Genomic DNA, 14,304 nt, shown 5'->3' on the forward strand with positions numbered 1-14,304 from the left:
CCAAGGCTTTCAGACCACCAAAGCTCCTCTTTATGCACAGTATCATCCCAGTTAAAACCTCCCAGAACTTGCTAGCCATGTAAAACCTGTTTTGGATGAACACAGCTGAACTAGTGGGCTCTCTGCATTAGATACAGCTTAGTCAAGTTGGATTTAAAACATCTCTAAGCTGAAGCCAATGCAAATCCTCTGTGTGAGGTAGAGGAGAAAAAGCAGCTTCCTGTTCAACCAAGCAGCACTCCCAAACCACATCCACTCTGCAGGCTGTACCTGTTGGAGTTGTTGCAGGTTCTGTTGCTCCAGCTCCTGAACTTTACTGGTTAATTGTGCAATTGTATCCTTCTGACCCTTTGGATAGAAAAAAGGCAAAGTTAGAAGCGTGCCTTTATTTTTCCCAGCCAGACAAGCTGCAACAGAACTTATTTCCCTTCAGAATATTAAAGCAGCTTACCTGCAGGCATTCTCCTTTCTTAACAATCTCTTTCTCCTTCTCTTCCAATAAGGCCTCCATGGTTTTCACCTGCTTTTCCTTCCCCTTCAACCTGTGCCATTGAACAGAGACAAACACAGCATAAACCCTTTGCTCTTTCATCCATCTGGAAATAAAACATCCTATGCTGTGCAGCACCTAACAAAAGCAGCATCTGTGATCAAAGGCACAAGCACAATTCACCTACTAAAAACCAACGTGTGAGCCCTTCCACTGCAGCCTGGGTTAGCAGGAGATGCCCTTGATCAATGGCACTGCTCATTAGGTGAAAGCAAACTCTGTGCTGACACATTGCAGGGGTTTCACAAATGTCTGCTCTCCTCATCCAAAAACACCTCCCTGCCTCTCCCCAGCTGGGGATACAAGGGACTGACTGATCATTTCCCCACCCCTACAGCTCAGGTGTTACCAAAGCAGGTTTTCCACTATGCCTTGCCTACATCCCTCCATCCTGACCTGAATTTAAGGGGTCAGTAAGGGGTGCACAGGGCAGACCAGAATTAACAACTGCACTTACAGAGTCTGAAGTTCTTTGACTTGTGATGTTATTGTCACCTAAAGAAAATAATCAGAACTTCAGTTCAATGCACACAGAAAAGGCACATAAATGCTAAAAATTGCTCTATGAAGAAACACAAGGAAAAATTATCATTTTCAAAAGAGGCACAATTTATTGCAGTGAGCATAAATGCACTTTTTTTAATTACAAGGCACCGAGTGTCTCCAACTATTTACAGTCCCCACATTTAAAATGTGACTTCCAGAGCAGCAAAGGAAACAGTGCAAATGGGAACAACAAGCAGGCCCACAGGAGACACAGAGGAAGAAGCAGAGAGTGACTGTGACCACCTCCCCACTGGCAACTGCAGCTCCAACCACAGAGACCATCCCTGGCCACTTACACCTTTGCATAAGGAAGTGCTTTTTGGGTGCCCTCTGTAAAGTCAGCACTCCATTACATTCCCATTCTAAGGTGGAATATGGGTTGAAGACATAAGATTTAGTGGGAATGTTGCTTTTGAATGCTGTGTGAAAGCCTGACAGTGGTTATCTGTCAATCCTCTACCACAACACAGCAGGAGTTTCAGACATTCCCAAAAATCTCCCTTCTGCTTGCAGGAGACCAAAAGGTGCACAGATACAGCACCTTTGGAGCAAGCATCCCTCACACAGCATTACAGAAACAGCAAACCTAAACTGCATTTTTTTTCTGAGCTCTGACAGTCCCAGGGAAGGAAATACACACAAATAACTCCCTCAGTTCCTGGAAATTTGCTTTGGAGGAAAAGCCCAAGACGGAAACACATTCTGTGAAGCTTTGCCTAAAAAGGACAAAACTCTAACACTGAGAAGGGGGTGACATGTTGGAATGTAGCTAAAGGGACTGAAAAGAGTGCAGACCAAAAACACAACCCACACAAACAAGCACACTTCCTGACAGCACAATGGACTGAGCTGCCTGCAGAATGGGCTCCCTAAGGAAACGTGGGCTTCCCTTGCTTTGGATGCCAGACAGCAATCATGCCAAAAAAGCCAATTTTCCTCCATCCCTGCATTTCTGATAGCTAAAGTAAAACTGACTGTGCCAAGACTGAACTCTTTTTGGGCACTGGGGATAAAAAAAAAAACAGTCTTGGGTTCACCTGGAAACCAGATACTATCTGGGCCTGTAGTATTGCCCCAGCAACACAGAAAGGCCAGACCAGGAGCAGTAACTTCAGCACTTGAGATTTCCAAGCTGCCAGCCCCCAAGGATGCCCCAGGGTTTCATGTTTACTACAGGGACAGCGTGCCCAGGCAGAGCTGATGTTGCAATTCATTAAGCTACAGCAATTGCTGCCAAATTTCATACTAACGGCCCAAAAAGCTCAGACTTCCAGAGGTGTGTGGTTTCTGAAGGACATCATTAATTATCCTACATTTTTATGCCTTTATGTCCAAGAACAGTGTAGCTCCAGCATGAAAAAGTTCCTTACCCAAGGACATTCACCAGTGAAACAGAACACACTAAAACAGAAACAAGTGAGCAGCACACCCAAGGCAAGGCTGGTTCACACTGCTGCCACTAAAGTATTTTACCTGTTTTTCCATCTCAAGCTGGGAATTTCCTACTTCTTCTTTCAGAGCCTCTATTTCCTGTGTCAAAGCCTTTTCAATGACAAAACAAGACAGGGTTGGACAATGGAAACACAAAAACACCACAAAAATGGATGCTACAGATTGATCACTGTAGAATGCCATGCAGTAAAACAGACAAATGTGGTTGTGGCACCAACACACAAAGGAATTGCAAGGATTGCACAGGGATACCTGAACAGTCTTCTCCTTGCTTGCTACTTTTAGGATTTCAGCTTGTAGGAGTTCTTCCACTGATTTTATTTTTCCATCCTTCTCGTGGATCCTTAAAAAGAGCAGAGAAACAACATAAGCTGGTTGAAAGAAGTGTGCTGCTCAAGCAAATACACAAGATTTGATCCTGCTATCACATCACATCACATCACCAGCCTCAGGGATCCACAGTGGGACCAGGCAGGAGGAACAAACAGGAAGAATAAGACTGGGACTAGTGCAGAATCAGCTGGCTTTATATAATCAGTAGTTCACATACTAAATCAATACTATTACAGTCAAAAAATGCAAATTAAGATATCAAGAGTGCCTGGAATGACACATACTTAAAATCAGCCTTCACTGGACACTCCAGAAAGTATTTATCAACTTGAAACACACAGGGGACAATCCCACTCCTTTTCAAGTGCCTACTGGACAAAAATGATTATATGACAAATCAGAGCAATTCCTCACCTAGTCAAAGCCAGGTTTATGAAATTAACTGCTTAGCAGAGCAGCAACTGGATTTTCAGCAGGTATTGATCTGGTGTGACATGTTTCAAAAATGGAAATGCTTCCTGCCACACACACACACTTCACCCAGCCAAAAGCCAATCATTTCAGGGAAGCAATATACTTCCAGTCATGGAATAAAGACAGAGAGAATTAACAAGAAACTAAATCTGTGCAGTAACTTACACTTTCTGCAGTTCCTCCACCAGTGATTGGAAGGAAACCTGTTAAAAACAGAGGTTCATTTTAGAAAAAACAGAACACAGCAAAACAATTTGTGAATGTTGAGGGGTGAGGATAGAGAGCTGGAGCTCTCTGCCACTGGATAAGCTTTGTAGCAGCCTAATTTTTTATTTATCTGGCTGCTCCTGAGAAAATTACTCTCCAGCTCCTGGAAAACCAGTAATACTAAACTTGCTGCAAGTTCCAGAGAAACAAAAGCAAACCCACACCACCTTTAGCAGGAGAGGGTGAGGCTCAGGACCATCATTTAATCAGCTGCCCTTTAATACTGACACTACTGCACATCTCTACAGGGTCACTGTGCCTCCCCTCCTCCATACATGATTTTCTAGGAGGTAATTGCCCTCCTGAGGTGTCCAAGCAGAGCTGGATGTCAGGGAAAGGCCCTTCCTGATCAGCACATCAGAAGTGACAACACTGTGACAGTGTCACTGAGCAGACACAAGGAGAAAGGGGACAAATGACACCTGCAGAGTGTGGATTGACACTGGGAAGCTCAAACATTCACCATGAAGCTGAGGCAGTACAAGGTGCCTGCCAGCCATGCCTGCTGCTCCAGGCTTCTGGAAAAGGAGATCCACAGCCATTTCAGGAGCATGGCAAACTCACAAAATCCCTGGGCTGGAAGAGACCTTCAAGATCATTGAGTCCAACCCAGCCCAAACAGCTCAACTACAACACCCAGTGCCACATCCAGGCTTTGTTAAACACACCCAGGGATGGTGACTGCACCACCTCCCCAGGCAGACATTCCAGAACTTTATCACCCTTTATGTGAAAAACCTTTTCCTGATATCCAACCTGTATTTCCCTTGGTGCAGCTTGAGACTGTGTGCTCTGGTTGTGTCAGTGCTGCCTGGAGAAAGAGCCCAGCCCCACCTGAGCACAGGCACCTTTCAGAGAGTTGTAGAAAATTATAAGGTCACCCCTGAATCTCCTTTTCTCCAGGCTGAGCACCCCCAGCTCCCTCAGTCATTCCTCACAGGGTTTGTGCTCCAAGCCCCTCATCAACCCAGCTGCCCTCAAACTAAACCAACCCCCAGGCAGCTCTGACTGGATCCTGAACATCTGCCCTGCTTCTGACACTTCTGACACAAAGCAAAGATTTGACAGAAGCATCAGCTCCCAGACCAACGCTGAAAGAAAACAGGATGCTTTGCCAACAGGCTTCAAAGGCATCTCCACCTTCTTCCCTTGACTTTTGCAACCACAGCAAGATTCTTTCAGATTTAGTTTAGGTGTAATAAAAGTTTTAGATGAAAAGTACTACCTGCTCCGATTGCTGAATTTGCAGGCTTTGAAGTTCTTTTCTCAGAGATGAATTTTCCGTTCGCAGGGCCTTTGAAAGCAGACACACAGATAATGAAAGACTCATTTGTGGGGGAAAAAAGTGTTAAGCTTGACAGAAAAGTAATTTCTTTTAGAATAAGTGAAAGACTTTGAAAGTCTGGAAGAGACCCCCCTCTGCAGGTGTTGGAGCCAAAGTATTCAACAGACTAATTATTCACCATGGATAACTTGGAGTGGACACTAATTTATAGGAAATTGGGGCAAGGTGGGAATGCTGTAACTGAGCAGAGAGGTCACAAAAACAAATGCAACAAATCATGTACAGCCCACTTATTTATATCTATTTACATAATATTGGGACTCTCCCACAGACAGGCTCCTCACCACTCTGGGAATACAAATAAAAATTATATAACACCCTGGGCTTTAACAGTCTAGATCCTATTCTGGAGTCAATAATAACATCCAAAATATGTAAGAATTAGAAGATGCTTCTGTACAGAAAGGCACTACAAAAATAAAAATCACGTAATCTAAACATCATTGTCAGCATTATTAAAATTGTAAAATATTATTTCAAACAAATACCTTGCAAAACACAACCATCCCTGGAGGGATTTAAAAGCCATGTGGGTGTGGCACTTGGGGATATGGTTTGGCAGTGCTGGGGATGGCTGGACTTGATCTCAGAGGGTTTTTCAGCCTAAAGGAGTCTATGGAGTGCACACAGTTTTGGCTGCTCAGTGACCTCAGGATTTACAACCCCTCCCCAGCACAGGGCTGGTAGCAATGCCCCTGGAATTCAGGACCTTAAGAAAGGGAACATTGTCTTGGCTGTGCCCAGGTGGACAGAGCCAGCAAGAGCCAGCTCAAAACAGGGATTTCTGTACTGCCTCATCCAGGTTTCTCATCACTGCCTTCTTTATAAATAAACAGGAAAGAAATAACTTTATCACCATCCCAGAAATGCCACTAGTTCATAATCCACTTAACCCTTCAGATTATCAACTAAGACAAAAAAACCCCTCAAGTTTTATAATACCAAGTTTTTACAAAACATCCTTTCCTAAAGGGAGGTTTGTTGGGGATTAAATCAAATGTACAGCTCTAGAAATATATTCCCATTATTCCAAGGGGCATTTTAGCAAAATCTGCCCTAGAGTAAGCAGAGAGAAGCATTTATTCTACCCCACTGATGCTCATGCTTAGTCTATCTTACAGAAAAGGTTTAAACCTCATCTCCACAATGTGCTTTTCCTGTTCAGAAGGAATTCACACTGAACTATGAGCACTCCAACATTCACTTTGCACAAGAGCACTTAATCTCTATTTCCCCATCCAAAGATAATAAGAGGGATTTTACCTTCAGCTCCTCCTCTTTAGTAGCCACCTGGATGAGTCCTGCCTCAAGCAGCTCTTCAACTGTCTTGATTTTATCATCCCTCTCTCTCATGCTGAAAAAGCAAGAGTGAAAATTAAGGAAAAATGCATTTAACTTTGAAGGTAGCTAGCTACAACAGTAACCTTACTGCCACCAAAATCTTTATTTTAGCTTCTGACACAGAACAAAGTTTCTTACCTTTTTTCCATCTGCTCTATCAAGTCTTTGTTTGTCTATGAAGAATAAAAAATAGGGCCATTATTAATTGGATCAACAATGGTTTGGGATTTAAAAAACAAATAATTGGAAAGCACCAACTTAACCAGAAGCTTGGTTACAACACTAATCCAGAAAGGAAAACAAAGTAGGGACACAAAGTCCTCATGGCATATGTGTCTAATACTGATGCTGGAAAAAAAGCAAATCAATCTTTCAGGGGAGGGACAAATCCAGCCCAAATGCCTTGATGGTTTTACACTGCTGGACTTGCAGCCAGCTCTGAAAAATCTGCCCCTTTTGAGCATTTATCAGAACCACAAGCTCCCCCTGAGGCTCACTCAGCAGAACATTTATGATTCCTCAACACCACCACATTGTGAGAGACCAGATGGTCAACATAAACCAGAATCCAAGCAAAACCACCTGCAGTCCTTCAGACAGGACACCAGAGCCAGGGGAGCAGTGGCTGCAGGTCTGGCTCTCCACCAGGGGAAAGGGAGCAGCTCCAGAATGGAGCTCCTGACTAGCAGCAGTACAGGAAGTTTCCTGTCCTGTCAGTCTTCTCCCAGTGTATCAGAAGTTTTCTCAAATCACAATGATGCAATGCCATGTTCATATGGGATCTCCCAGAGAACATCCCAAAGGAGATGGAGCTGAACAACACAACAGCTTTGCAGCATCCTGTGAGCACCAGTCTGGCTGCAGCAGGTGAGCCATGGGCAAAAACACTGAACAGGAGGCAAAAGACATCACAATGGAAAGAGTTTTCTACTTCCAAAGGTCAGAGTGGTTGCAGAATTAAGTTCTTGCTTGTGTTAAGCTATATAAGTCTTCAGGAGTGGAAAAAAAATCCATATTTTGTTTGGACATTCCTGACTAGGTTACAAGACAGTCACAACTGCCTTACTTGACCCTCCACAGAAGAGAAAACACCTAAAAAAGCATCAGGTTTTGACATCAACCAGCTCAACCTACAGCCAGGTTAAGAAAAGACACTGAAGAAATTAAAAGCACAGAAGATACTTGATAAAAACTCAGCAAACACTGGCTGTACCTGCTCAGACAGGAGAGTCTGCAGCTTCTGAACTTCAGCTTGCAGAGCTGTGTTTTGATCCTTCAGAACCTGGAAGAAAATGGAGGCATTTTATCAGTTCAGAACTGCAGAGCCTAAATACAGCTTTTCCATAATGGCAAAGAGGCAATTAAATAGCACAGAAGTCATTACAGAGAGTTCTGTGGAAGCTTCAAGACTACAAAGAGTCCTTTCCTTCTCTGTCTTGCTCTTCTGTATTAAGGACAAAAGTATTGTCCTTATGTCCCATGAGAAATTCAGCTGTTACCATCTTTATTCCCTGGCAGAGAATCAGACAGTACCAAATGTGAGAAGCTCAGAAAAAACCACATTTTCCTCCTAAAGCAGCACCAGCATAGTGTCAAGATTTAATAACTGCCTCTTACAAAACCCTCATCTGGTGAAGCAAATCATCCAAGATCCCTTTTTTGAGTTCCCTTCAGCTGTCTCAGTGCACAGCAAGGACTTGGCAGCCCAGCAGCAGAGAGGTTTGCACAGCTCCCACACCTGGTCCCACTGAAGCCTGGGAAGAGGTGGATGAGGAGGAAAAAACAGACTTTGCCTCTCCTCCTGCATTCCTGCTCCATACAATGGTCACAGCAGCCTTTAATAGACAGTATTTTTAAATCCTCCTCTATTATTGCTTTTTGTCTTTTTGAAGACTTGCTTGGTGCTTTACAAAAGCGAAAAGCTGGACATGTGCTCTGCATTCCAGCCCCAAAATCTTACAGGGAAAACACAGGCAGGAAAGGACAGCAACAGTGAGGATTAAATGCAGAGCTCTGTTTGGAACCTGGCTTTTCCCTCTTTCATGTGCCTGGGAAAAAAGCAGCACTTCCTTAGGTGGAAGCATTTAGAACAGCACTGGTCTGGTTTCTGTTTGGGATCAAAGAGAGGAGGAAGGAGAGAGCAGCAGTGCACATAAACTTCATGCTGAGAGCACACAGTGGATTTCTGTACCATCACCATGCTGATGATCTGCATTCAGCTCTATTCACCTCCCAAGAACTGCTGGAACTGCCTGCAGGTGATTTTTGCCATTACTTTAGCACTGAACTGATTACAGCACATAACCATTCACAACACCTCTAAGGCCTTTTTCCTGGGAACAGTTACTACAGAAACCATCACACTAAAAGGATGTTCCTATTCCTTCTCACATTCATTTTCACCTCACCTACCATTTACAATGTTCCACCACACAAAGCCCTGAGAGTGTCACAAACTTGAGACTTGCCCACTTCCCCCAGCCTGCCACATCTTCCCACTCCCCCTTCCACACTGGTTATGCACCTGTGACCCAGCACACAAGAGTCAGCAGCTTTATTCCAAAAATCAACTGAAATTGTGCTTTCTTTCCTATCTCATTAATTGAACAAACTTTTTCCCTCTTCTCCTCTGACAGCTTAGAGAAACTACAGAGCCTTGGAAAGGGACTCTCATCAAAACCTCTTTGAAAGTGTCACTTAAATACAAGAATCAAGTTTACTACCTGCTTCAAAGAGCTCCAGGAGACTCCAGAGGCTTCTCCTACAAAAGCATCCTGCCTCTGCCTCTGCCCACTCACTCTGTTCCTCACCAGCAAACTCACCAAGGTGACAGTGGCAGCTTCAGAGGGACTGACCTCACACCAGAAACATCAGAGGAGCAGCAGCACCCACCACGGGCTTGAAAGGAGTTAAAGGGATGGAGTCAGCACCTCTCTCTCTGTTTCTAACAGCCCAGGTTCACAAGAAAAAGGCCAAGGTGGCAGAGGGCAAGGAGGAATTAACCTGCTCTCTGCACACACCATCCAGAAACAAGCAGCAGCTTTGCTCTGCAGAGCCCAGATGTCAGAACAAAAGCTTCAACAGTTCAGCTGCAGCCTTATGAGAAAATGTGGAAAGAGGCAGAGTTAAAATAAGCATTTTTACATCTGCCTGACAGAAAACAGAGGCTTGGCATGCTCATCCAAGCAAGAGAAGTTCCAAATAAAAGCACCAAGGCCTTGAAAGGCATATTTGCAGGTGGAATACAGGGAAATCACAACAGTTTTTACTGTCCAACCTCTTCTTGCAGAATTCAAAGCCCTCTCTCTCCACAACTCAGACACTGCATTTAACTTGTGCTGTGCCACCTCTCACTCTGCTGTGACATCCCACATTGCTCCTGCCTTACAAACACAATACTGTAATTTACCTAAGCATCCAAAAGTCAGTTTAATTTCACTGTTCTGCAGTGAATCTCTGGAGACTGGAAAACTTACTGAAAACAAGCACAAAAACACCTGTTCTGTATCTTACCTTGAATTCTTCTTTTGTGTTTGAAATCTGAGCGAGTTCTTCTCGAAGCTGATCTTCAAGAGTTCTTATTTTGTCATCTTTTATGTGAATGCTGAGACACAGCAGAACAGTTAAACACGTTTCCCCATCCAAGTCTTACAAAAAGCATGATTGAAAAGAACATGAAAGACTGATAAACATTGTTTATCAAATCCCAGAGCTATTTACCTTTTCTGCATCCTTTCCAGCTCATGTGCAGCAGCAGCCTGGATTATAAAGAGGATTAACACAGACTTAGGATACATCACATGATTCAATCAACCTTTCATTCCACAATATTAAAAAGCTAGAACAAGTCATTTGGCCTCCCAGCACATGACTGAAATCAAGAGTGAAAGGGGTAGGCTTGTCTTCATGCACTTTTACAACACCAATCTACAAGCATGCAATTATACAAAGGGAAGACCATCTCCAAGAGATTCATTTGACAACTGGGATTATCTCTAATTAAACACTTCATTTCCACTTCTGTAATGAACAGGCCACATAGCAGCAAAACAGGGACAGCATTTTGTTTGGTTCTAAAAACATCTCTGTGGTGAGGCAGGGGGAGCTGTGGGCTTTGGGGTTTTTTTGGGGGGATGTTTATGAATCCTGTATGCAAATGCCAGGCCTGCATATTCACAGCCAGATGTGCTCACTCCTGTGAACTGTCCTGCACTCTGCATGCCTGAAAATCTAAACCAACCAAGCAAAATGCTTCAGTAACTTGGATATCCAAGTACAAGATTTTGCTGGTGAAGGAGGGGGAAGAATTAGGCCTCCCACCAGCTCTAAGAACTGCAGGGAATCAGATATTAGCCCAATCCGGAAGCCTCACACCATTAATGTGCTTAAGCAGAGCTTGCTTAAAGCCAGCAGATCTGCATTTGCATTTATGACAGAACAGGTACTGGGAAGGGAGGAAAATCAAAACAACTGTTTTACCTGTTCATTTGTCAGAGCCTGTAACTTCTGTACTTCTGATTTCAGGGAGAGGTTCATATTCTGTAAGACCTGAAGGAAGAAAAAAAGAAATGTATTTGCAGTTCACACACAGATAGTCTTTCACTCTCCAAGGTGAAGTTTCAGGGGATTTTTTGAAGGAAAATCCTCAAGTGTCTTTTTCAACAGCTTTCCAAGCATTTAGCATTGGCCTTGCCTAGCAGAGCAGACCTGTAGCTGAAAAGGCTGTTTCTAGACCCAAAGACAGCAGCCTTGGGGGCTTTCATTTTGTACATGCAGCCAGATCAGCTGGCATTTGCACAGCTTTTATTGTACCTTGAGCTCTTCCTCCTTGCTGGTTAAGTTGGCACGTTCATTGCCTAATGAGTCCTCCATCTGCTTGATCTGTATGTCCTTCTCTGCAACCCTGCACAAGGGGGAAACAGTGACAGATCAGCACAGAAGATGTGGATGGAAGTGGTGCAGGAAGCATCAGGCTAAACCCAAAATACACCCTGGCCCTTTAGTCCAGCTCCTACTCCAAATCCTGCTGACTGTACACTTTGGGTCCAAAAGCTTTTCCATTTTAAATGCTGTCTGCTTGCCAAAGTATTTATGAGACATTCCCTAGCTCTGAAACACAACTAGCACCCCATCTCCCAGAGGGAGAAGCCTCCTGGCACAGCCCAAATAATAACAATTCTCATGGTCACACACATTCCTGCACGCTGCACTGGCCCTGCACACAGGCAGGGATAAACAACAGAGGAGATGCTGCTCTCTGGAGCTCAGAGCTACAGCAAAACTCCAAACCTGAGGCCAGACAGGGAAGGGAAATCTGTAGGAAGGTGTTTCCCAGCTCCCAAGTTGATCTCATGAGGAGTTAAAAGCACAGACAGCAACATTTCCTTCAGCAGTGCCTCCCAAATGCTCTGCAGGTGAGTGGAGGGAAGGTGGCAGGCACTGAAAGGCAGCAACACCTCCCAAATCCCAGAGGAAATGGATGCTCACACTTTCTGAAGTTCTTCTGCCAGGACTGAAGCCGAGCTCTGTAGGAGGGGAAAATAAAATAAAAACAAATAACTGGAAGTAAAGCAAGTCAAAGAATCCCCATCTGCACTGAGCCAGGAATAGCATTTGTCTGGTTATTTTAAACTGGCACAGGATGCTTCCAACTATTTCCTGGCTAAGCAACATTGAAGGAATACCAGCACATTGCAATGGCCCTTCCCCTCTGGCCTGGTGCAACATGAAGGGAAAAAAGACCCCTATTATTTGTCCTTCTCTAGATTAAAACAAGCCATGGGGCTCACCAGTACTTCCCTCCCCGGAACTGAGTGCTTTATGGGATATTCTGCTGACAAACTACTCAAATTAAATAAAAAACGAGAAAAAAATTTTAAAAAGGAGGGGAAAGTGGAGAGAAAGGGGGAAAAAAAAGAAGGGGGGAAAAAAAGAAGGGGGAGAAAAAGAAGGGGGAGAAAAAGAAGGGGGAGAAAAAGAAGGGGGAGAAAAAGAAGGGGGAAAAAAAGAAGGGGGAAAAAAAGAAGGGGGAAAAAAAGAAGGGGGAAAAAAAGAAGGGGGAAAAAAAGAAGGGGGAAAAAAAGAAGGGGGAAAAAAAGAAGGGGGAAAAAAAGAAGGGGGAAAAAAGAAGGGGGAAAAAAAGAAGGGGGGAAAAAAAGAAGGGGGGAAAAAAAGAAGGGGGGAAAAAAAGAAGGGGGGAAAAAAAGAAGGGGGGAAAAAAAGAAGGGGGGAAAAAAGAAGGGGGAAAAAAAAGAAGGGGGAAAAAAAGAAGGGGGAAAAAAAAGAAGGGGGAAAAAAAGAAGGGGGAAAAAGGAAATCTTGCACATTGCATCAGGAGTTGTGTTGTGAACAGAAACAACACCACAAATTCAGCAAGTGGCATTTTTCCCTCTGGAAAAAGCCTGTCCTTAGGCTGTCACACGCAACGGGCATGAGAGACCCACCACACTGTATTTGAAAGCCTCAAGGGACCTGTGCAAACTTCCATGTTCACAATTCCAGTCCCTTTTAAAACCAAAAGAGTTTCACCATCCCTGACATCCAGAGCAGGATACAACCCCAACTCCCTTCTCCAAAATGTTATTTTCACCCCTGCTGTCCATGGTGGAAACACATCCCTGAAATTTCATGGCCAGTTGAGGGGAAAGCACACACCTCCAGCACCCTCCCTGCGTAACTCACAGCTAAAAAGTCAAATTTCCCCAGGAATTTATTTCCAAAGCCCTTAAAGGGATGAGAGGAGCAGGCCATGAAGATGCTGGAAATCTAGAGTGGCTCTTCCCTCACTGCTCTCCCCACCCAGTGGGTTAAAGCACTTCAAGCAAAGCTAGATTTTCAGCCTGATGTCAAATTTAATCAAATTCCATCAAGCACATCCATGATTAAAAGAAGGCAGCACTCAACTGCATAGGAACAACCTCCACTTGTGCCCCCAAAGCCTTTCTGAGCTGATTTCTGTGACTTTCTTCTATAACACTCCAGTGATCCTGAGGCTTTACACAGTGTTTACAACAGAAATAATGTCTGTAAGAAACTAGTTAAACCAAAATTTTAAAGATTAAAATAACTGAGAAAGGTATTGTGCAGGTTTGGTGGGGTTTTGGTGTGATTTTTTTTTTCTTCTGCACAGAAATCAGCACTAAAATGAACAGACAGCTTCATACAGGAGCTACCACAAGGGAAAAAGCACAATCAGGTGGTTCACAGGAGGACTGCAGAAAGACCAAAAGAACCACAAGACAGAATTGTATTCATGCAAAGCTACAGGACAAAAAACATTGAAAAAGTTACTATACCCTTTAGTTATAAATGAAAGCCACTAAGGAAGGAAATAAGTGGATTTTTCCCCCCACCGCAAAAAAATGAAGCTTAAAGTTTTGAAACAGTTTAAGGAACATTAGAAAAGAGGATGCTCACAAGTCTCTGCTTTCAGCATTACATCTCATACCCAGCTACTAAAAGTCTTACTTTTAATGAAAGTTCACAAGTCATGACTACAAAAGAAAGTCTGAGAACATGCTGTACCTGGGCTGCCATTTGTGAATGAAACTTCTGAAGCTGAGCATTCAAAGCATCATTCTGCTCTATCAGCTCCTTGTAAGAGAGCACAGAAAGAAAAGCAGGCTGAGATCTGCAGCTACTCCACTTCTGCTAGGATTAGCTCTTAGCCATGATTATGTTAGTAAGAACAGTTCAGCATTTACATGTCAGACACTTTACAAAAGATGCTGGGTTTTTTCTCCCCACTACAAACAACCAGTTGGAGTGGAAGCACCAGAACCTGTTCTGTATCAAGGAAAAATATTCCCTGCTCCACCATAACCCATTTGGTTTCCATGAAGCCCTCAAAGGTTATGTCCACACTGCCTCTCACCACCTGATGCCAGGAGGAGGGAGATCACACAAAAATTAAAGGTTTGCTGCTCTGCCAGGCTGCTCCCCAAAGCATGGATCATTTCACAGCTTGGGAAATGGGGTCAGCACCTTTTCCTGACTT

The 14,304-nt window shown here is 43.8% G+C and overlaps 1 protein-coding gene across 17 annotated transcripts in view; it reads right to left on the reverse strand.

The window, feature by feature from the left end:
• The window catches only part of KTN1 (kinectin 1), a 77,328-nt gene that overhangs the window by 22,143 nt on the left and 40,881 nt on the right, over positions 1–14,304 (reverse strand). For 11 of the 17 annotated variants that reach the window (XM_064423047.1, XM_064423041.1, XM_064423046.1 and 8 more), the window contains exons 12-27: positions 13,833–13,901; positions 11,796–11,833; positions 11,121–11,211; positions 10,788–10,856; positions 10,029–10,066; positions 9,822–9,912; positions 7,522–7,590; positions 6,447–6,481; positions 6,231–6,321; positions 4,848–4,916; positions 3,521–3,558; positions 2,801–2,891; positions 2,570–2,638; positions 1,008–1,045; positions 452–542; positions 271–348 (exon numbers count right to left, since the gene is read on the reverse strand). In XM_064423047.1, the coding sequence (XP_064279117.1) occupies positions 271–348; positions 452–542; positions 1,008–1,045; positions 2,570–2,638; positions 2,801–2,891; positions 3,521–3,558; positions 4,848–4,916; positions 6,231–6,321; positions 6,447–6,481; positions 7,522–7,590; positions 9,822–9,912; positions 10,029–10,066; positions 10,788–10,856; positions 11,121–11,211; positions 11,796–11,833; positions 13,833–13,901 (1,065 nt within the window). The remainder of the gene's footprint in view (positions 1–270; positions 349–451; positions 543–1,007; positions 1,046–2,569; positions 2,639–2,800; positions 2,892–3,520; positions 3,559–4,847; positions 4,917–6,230; positions 6,322–6,446; positions 6,482–7,521; positions 7,591–9,821; positions 9,913–10,028; positions 10,067–10,787; positions 10,857–11,120; positions 11,212–11,795; positions 11,834–13,832; positions 13,902–14,304) is intronic. The other 6 variants (XM_064423054.1, XM_064423052.1, XM_064423043.1 and 3 more) reach the window with 2 other exon arrangements.

This window comes from Passer domesticus, chromosome 6, assembly GCF_036417665.1.
Source record: "Passer domesticus isolate bPasDom1 chromosome 6, bPasDom1.hap1, whole genome shotgun sequence".
In the NCBI taxonomy this organism is placed as follows: Eukaryota; Metazoa; Chordata; class Aves; order Passeriformes; family Passeridae; genus Passer; species Passer domesticus.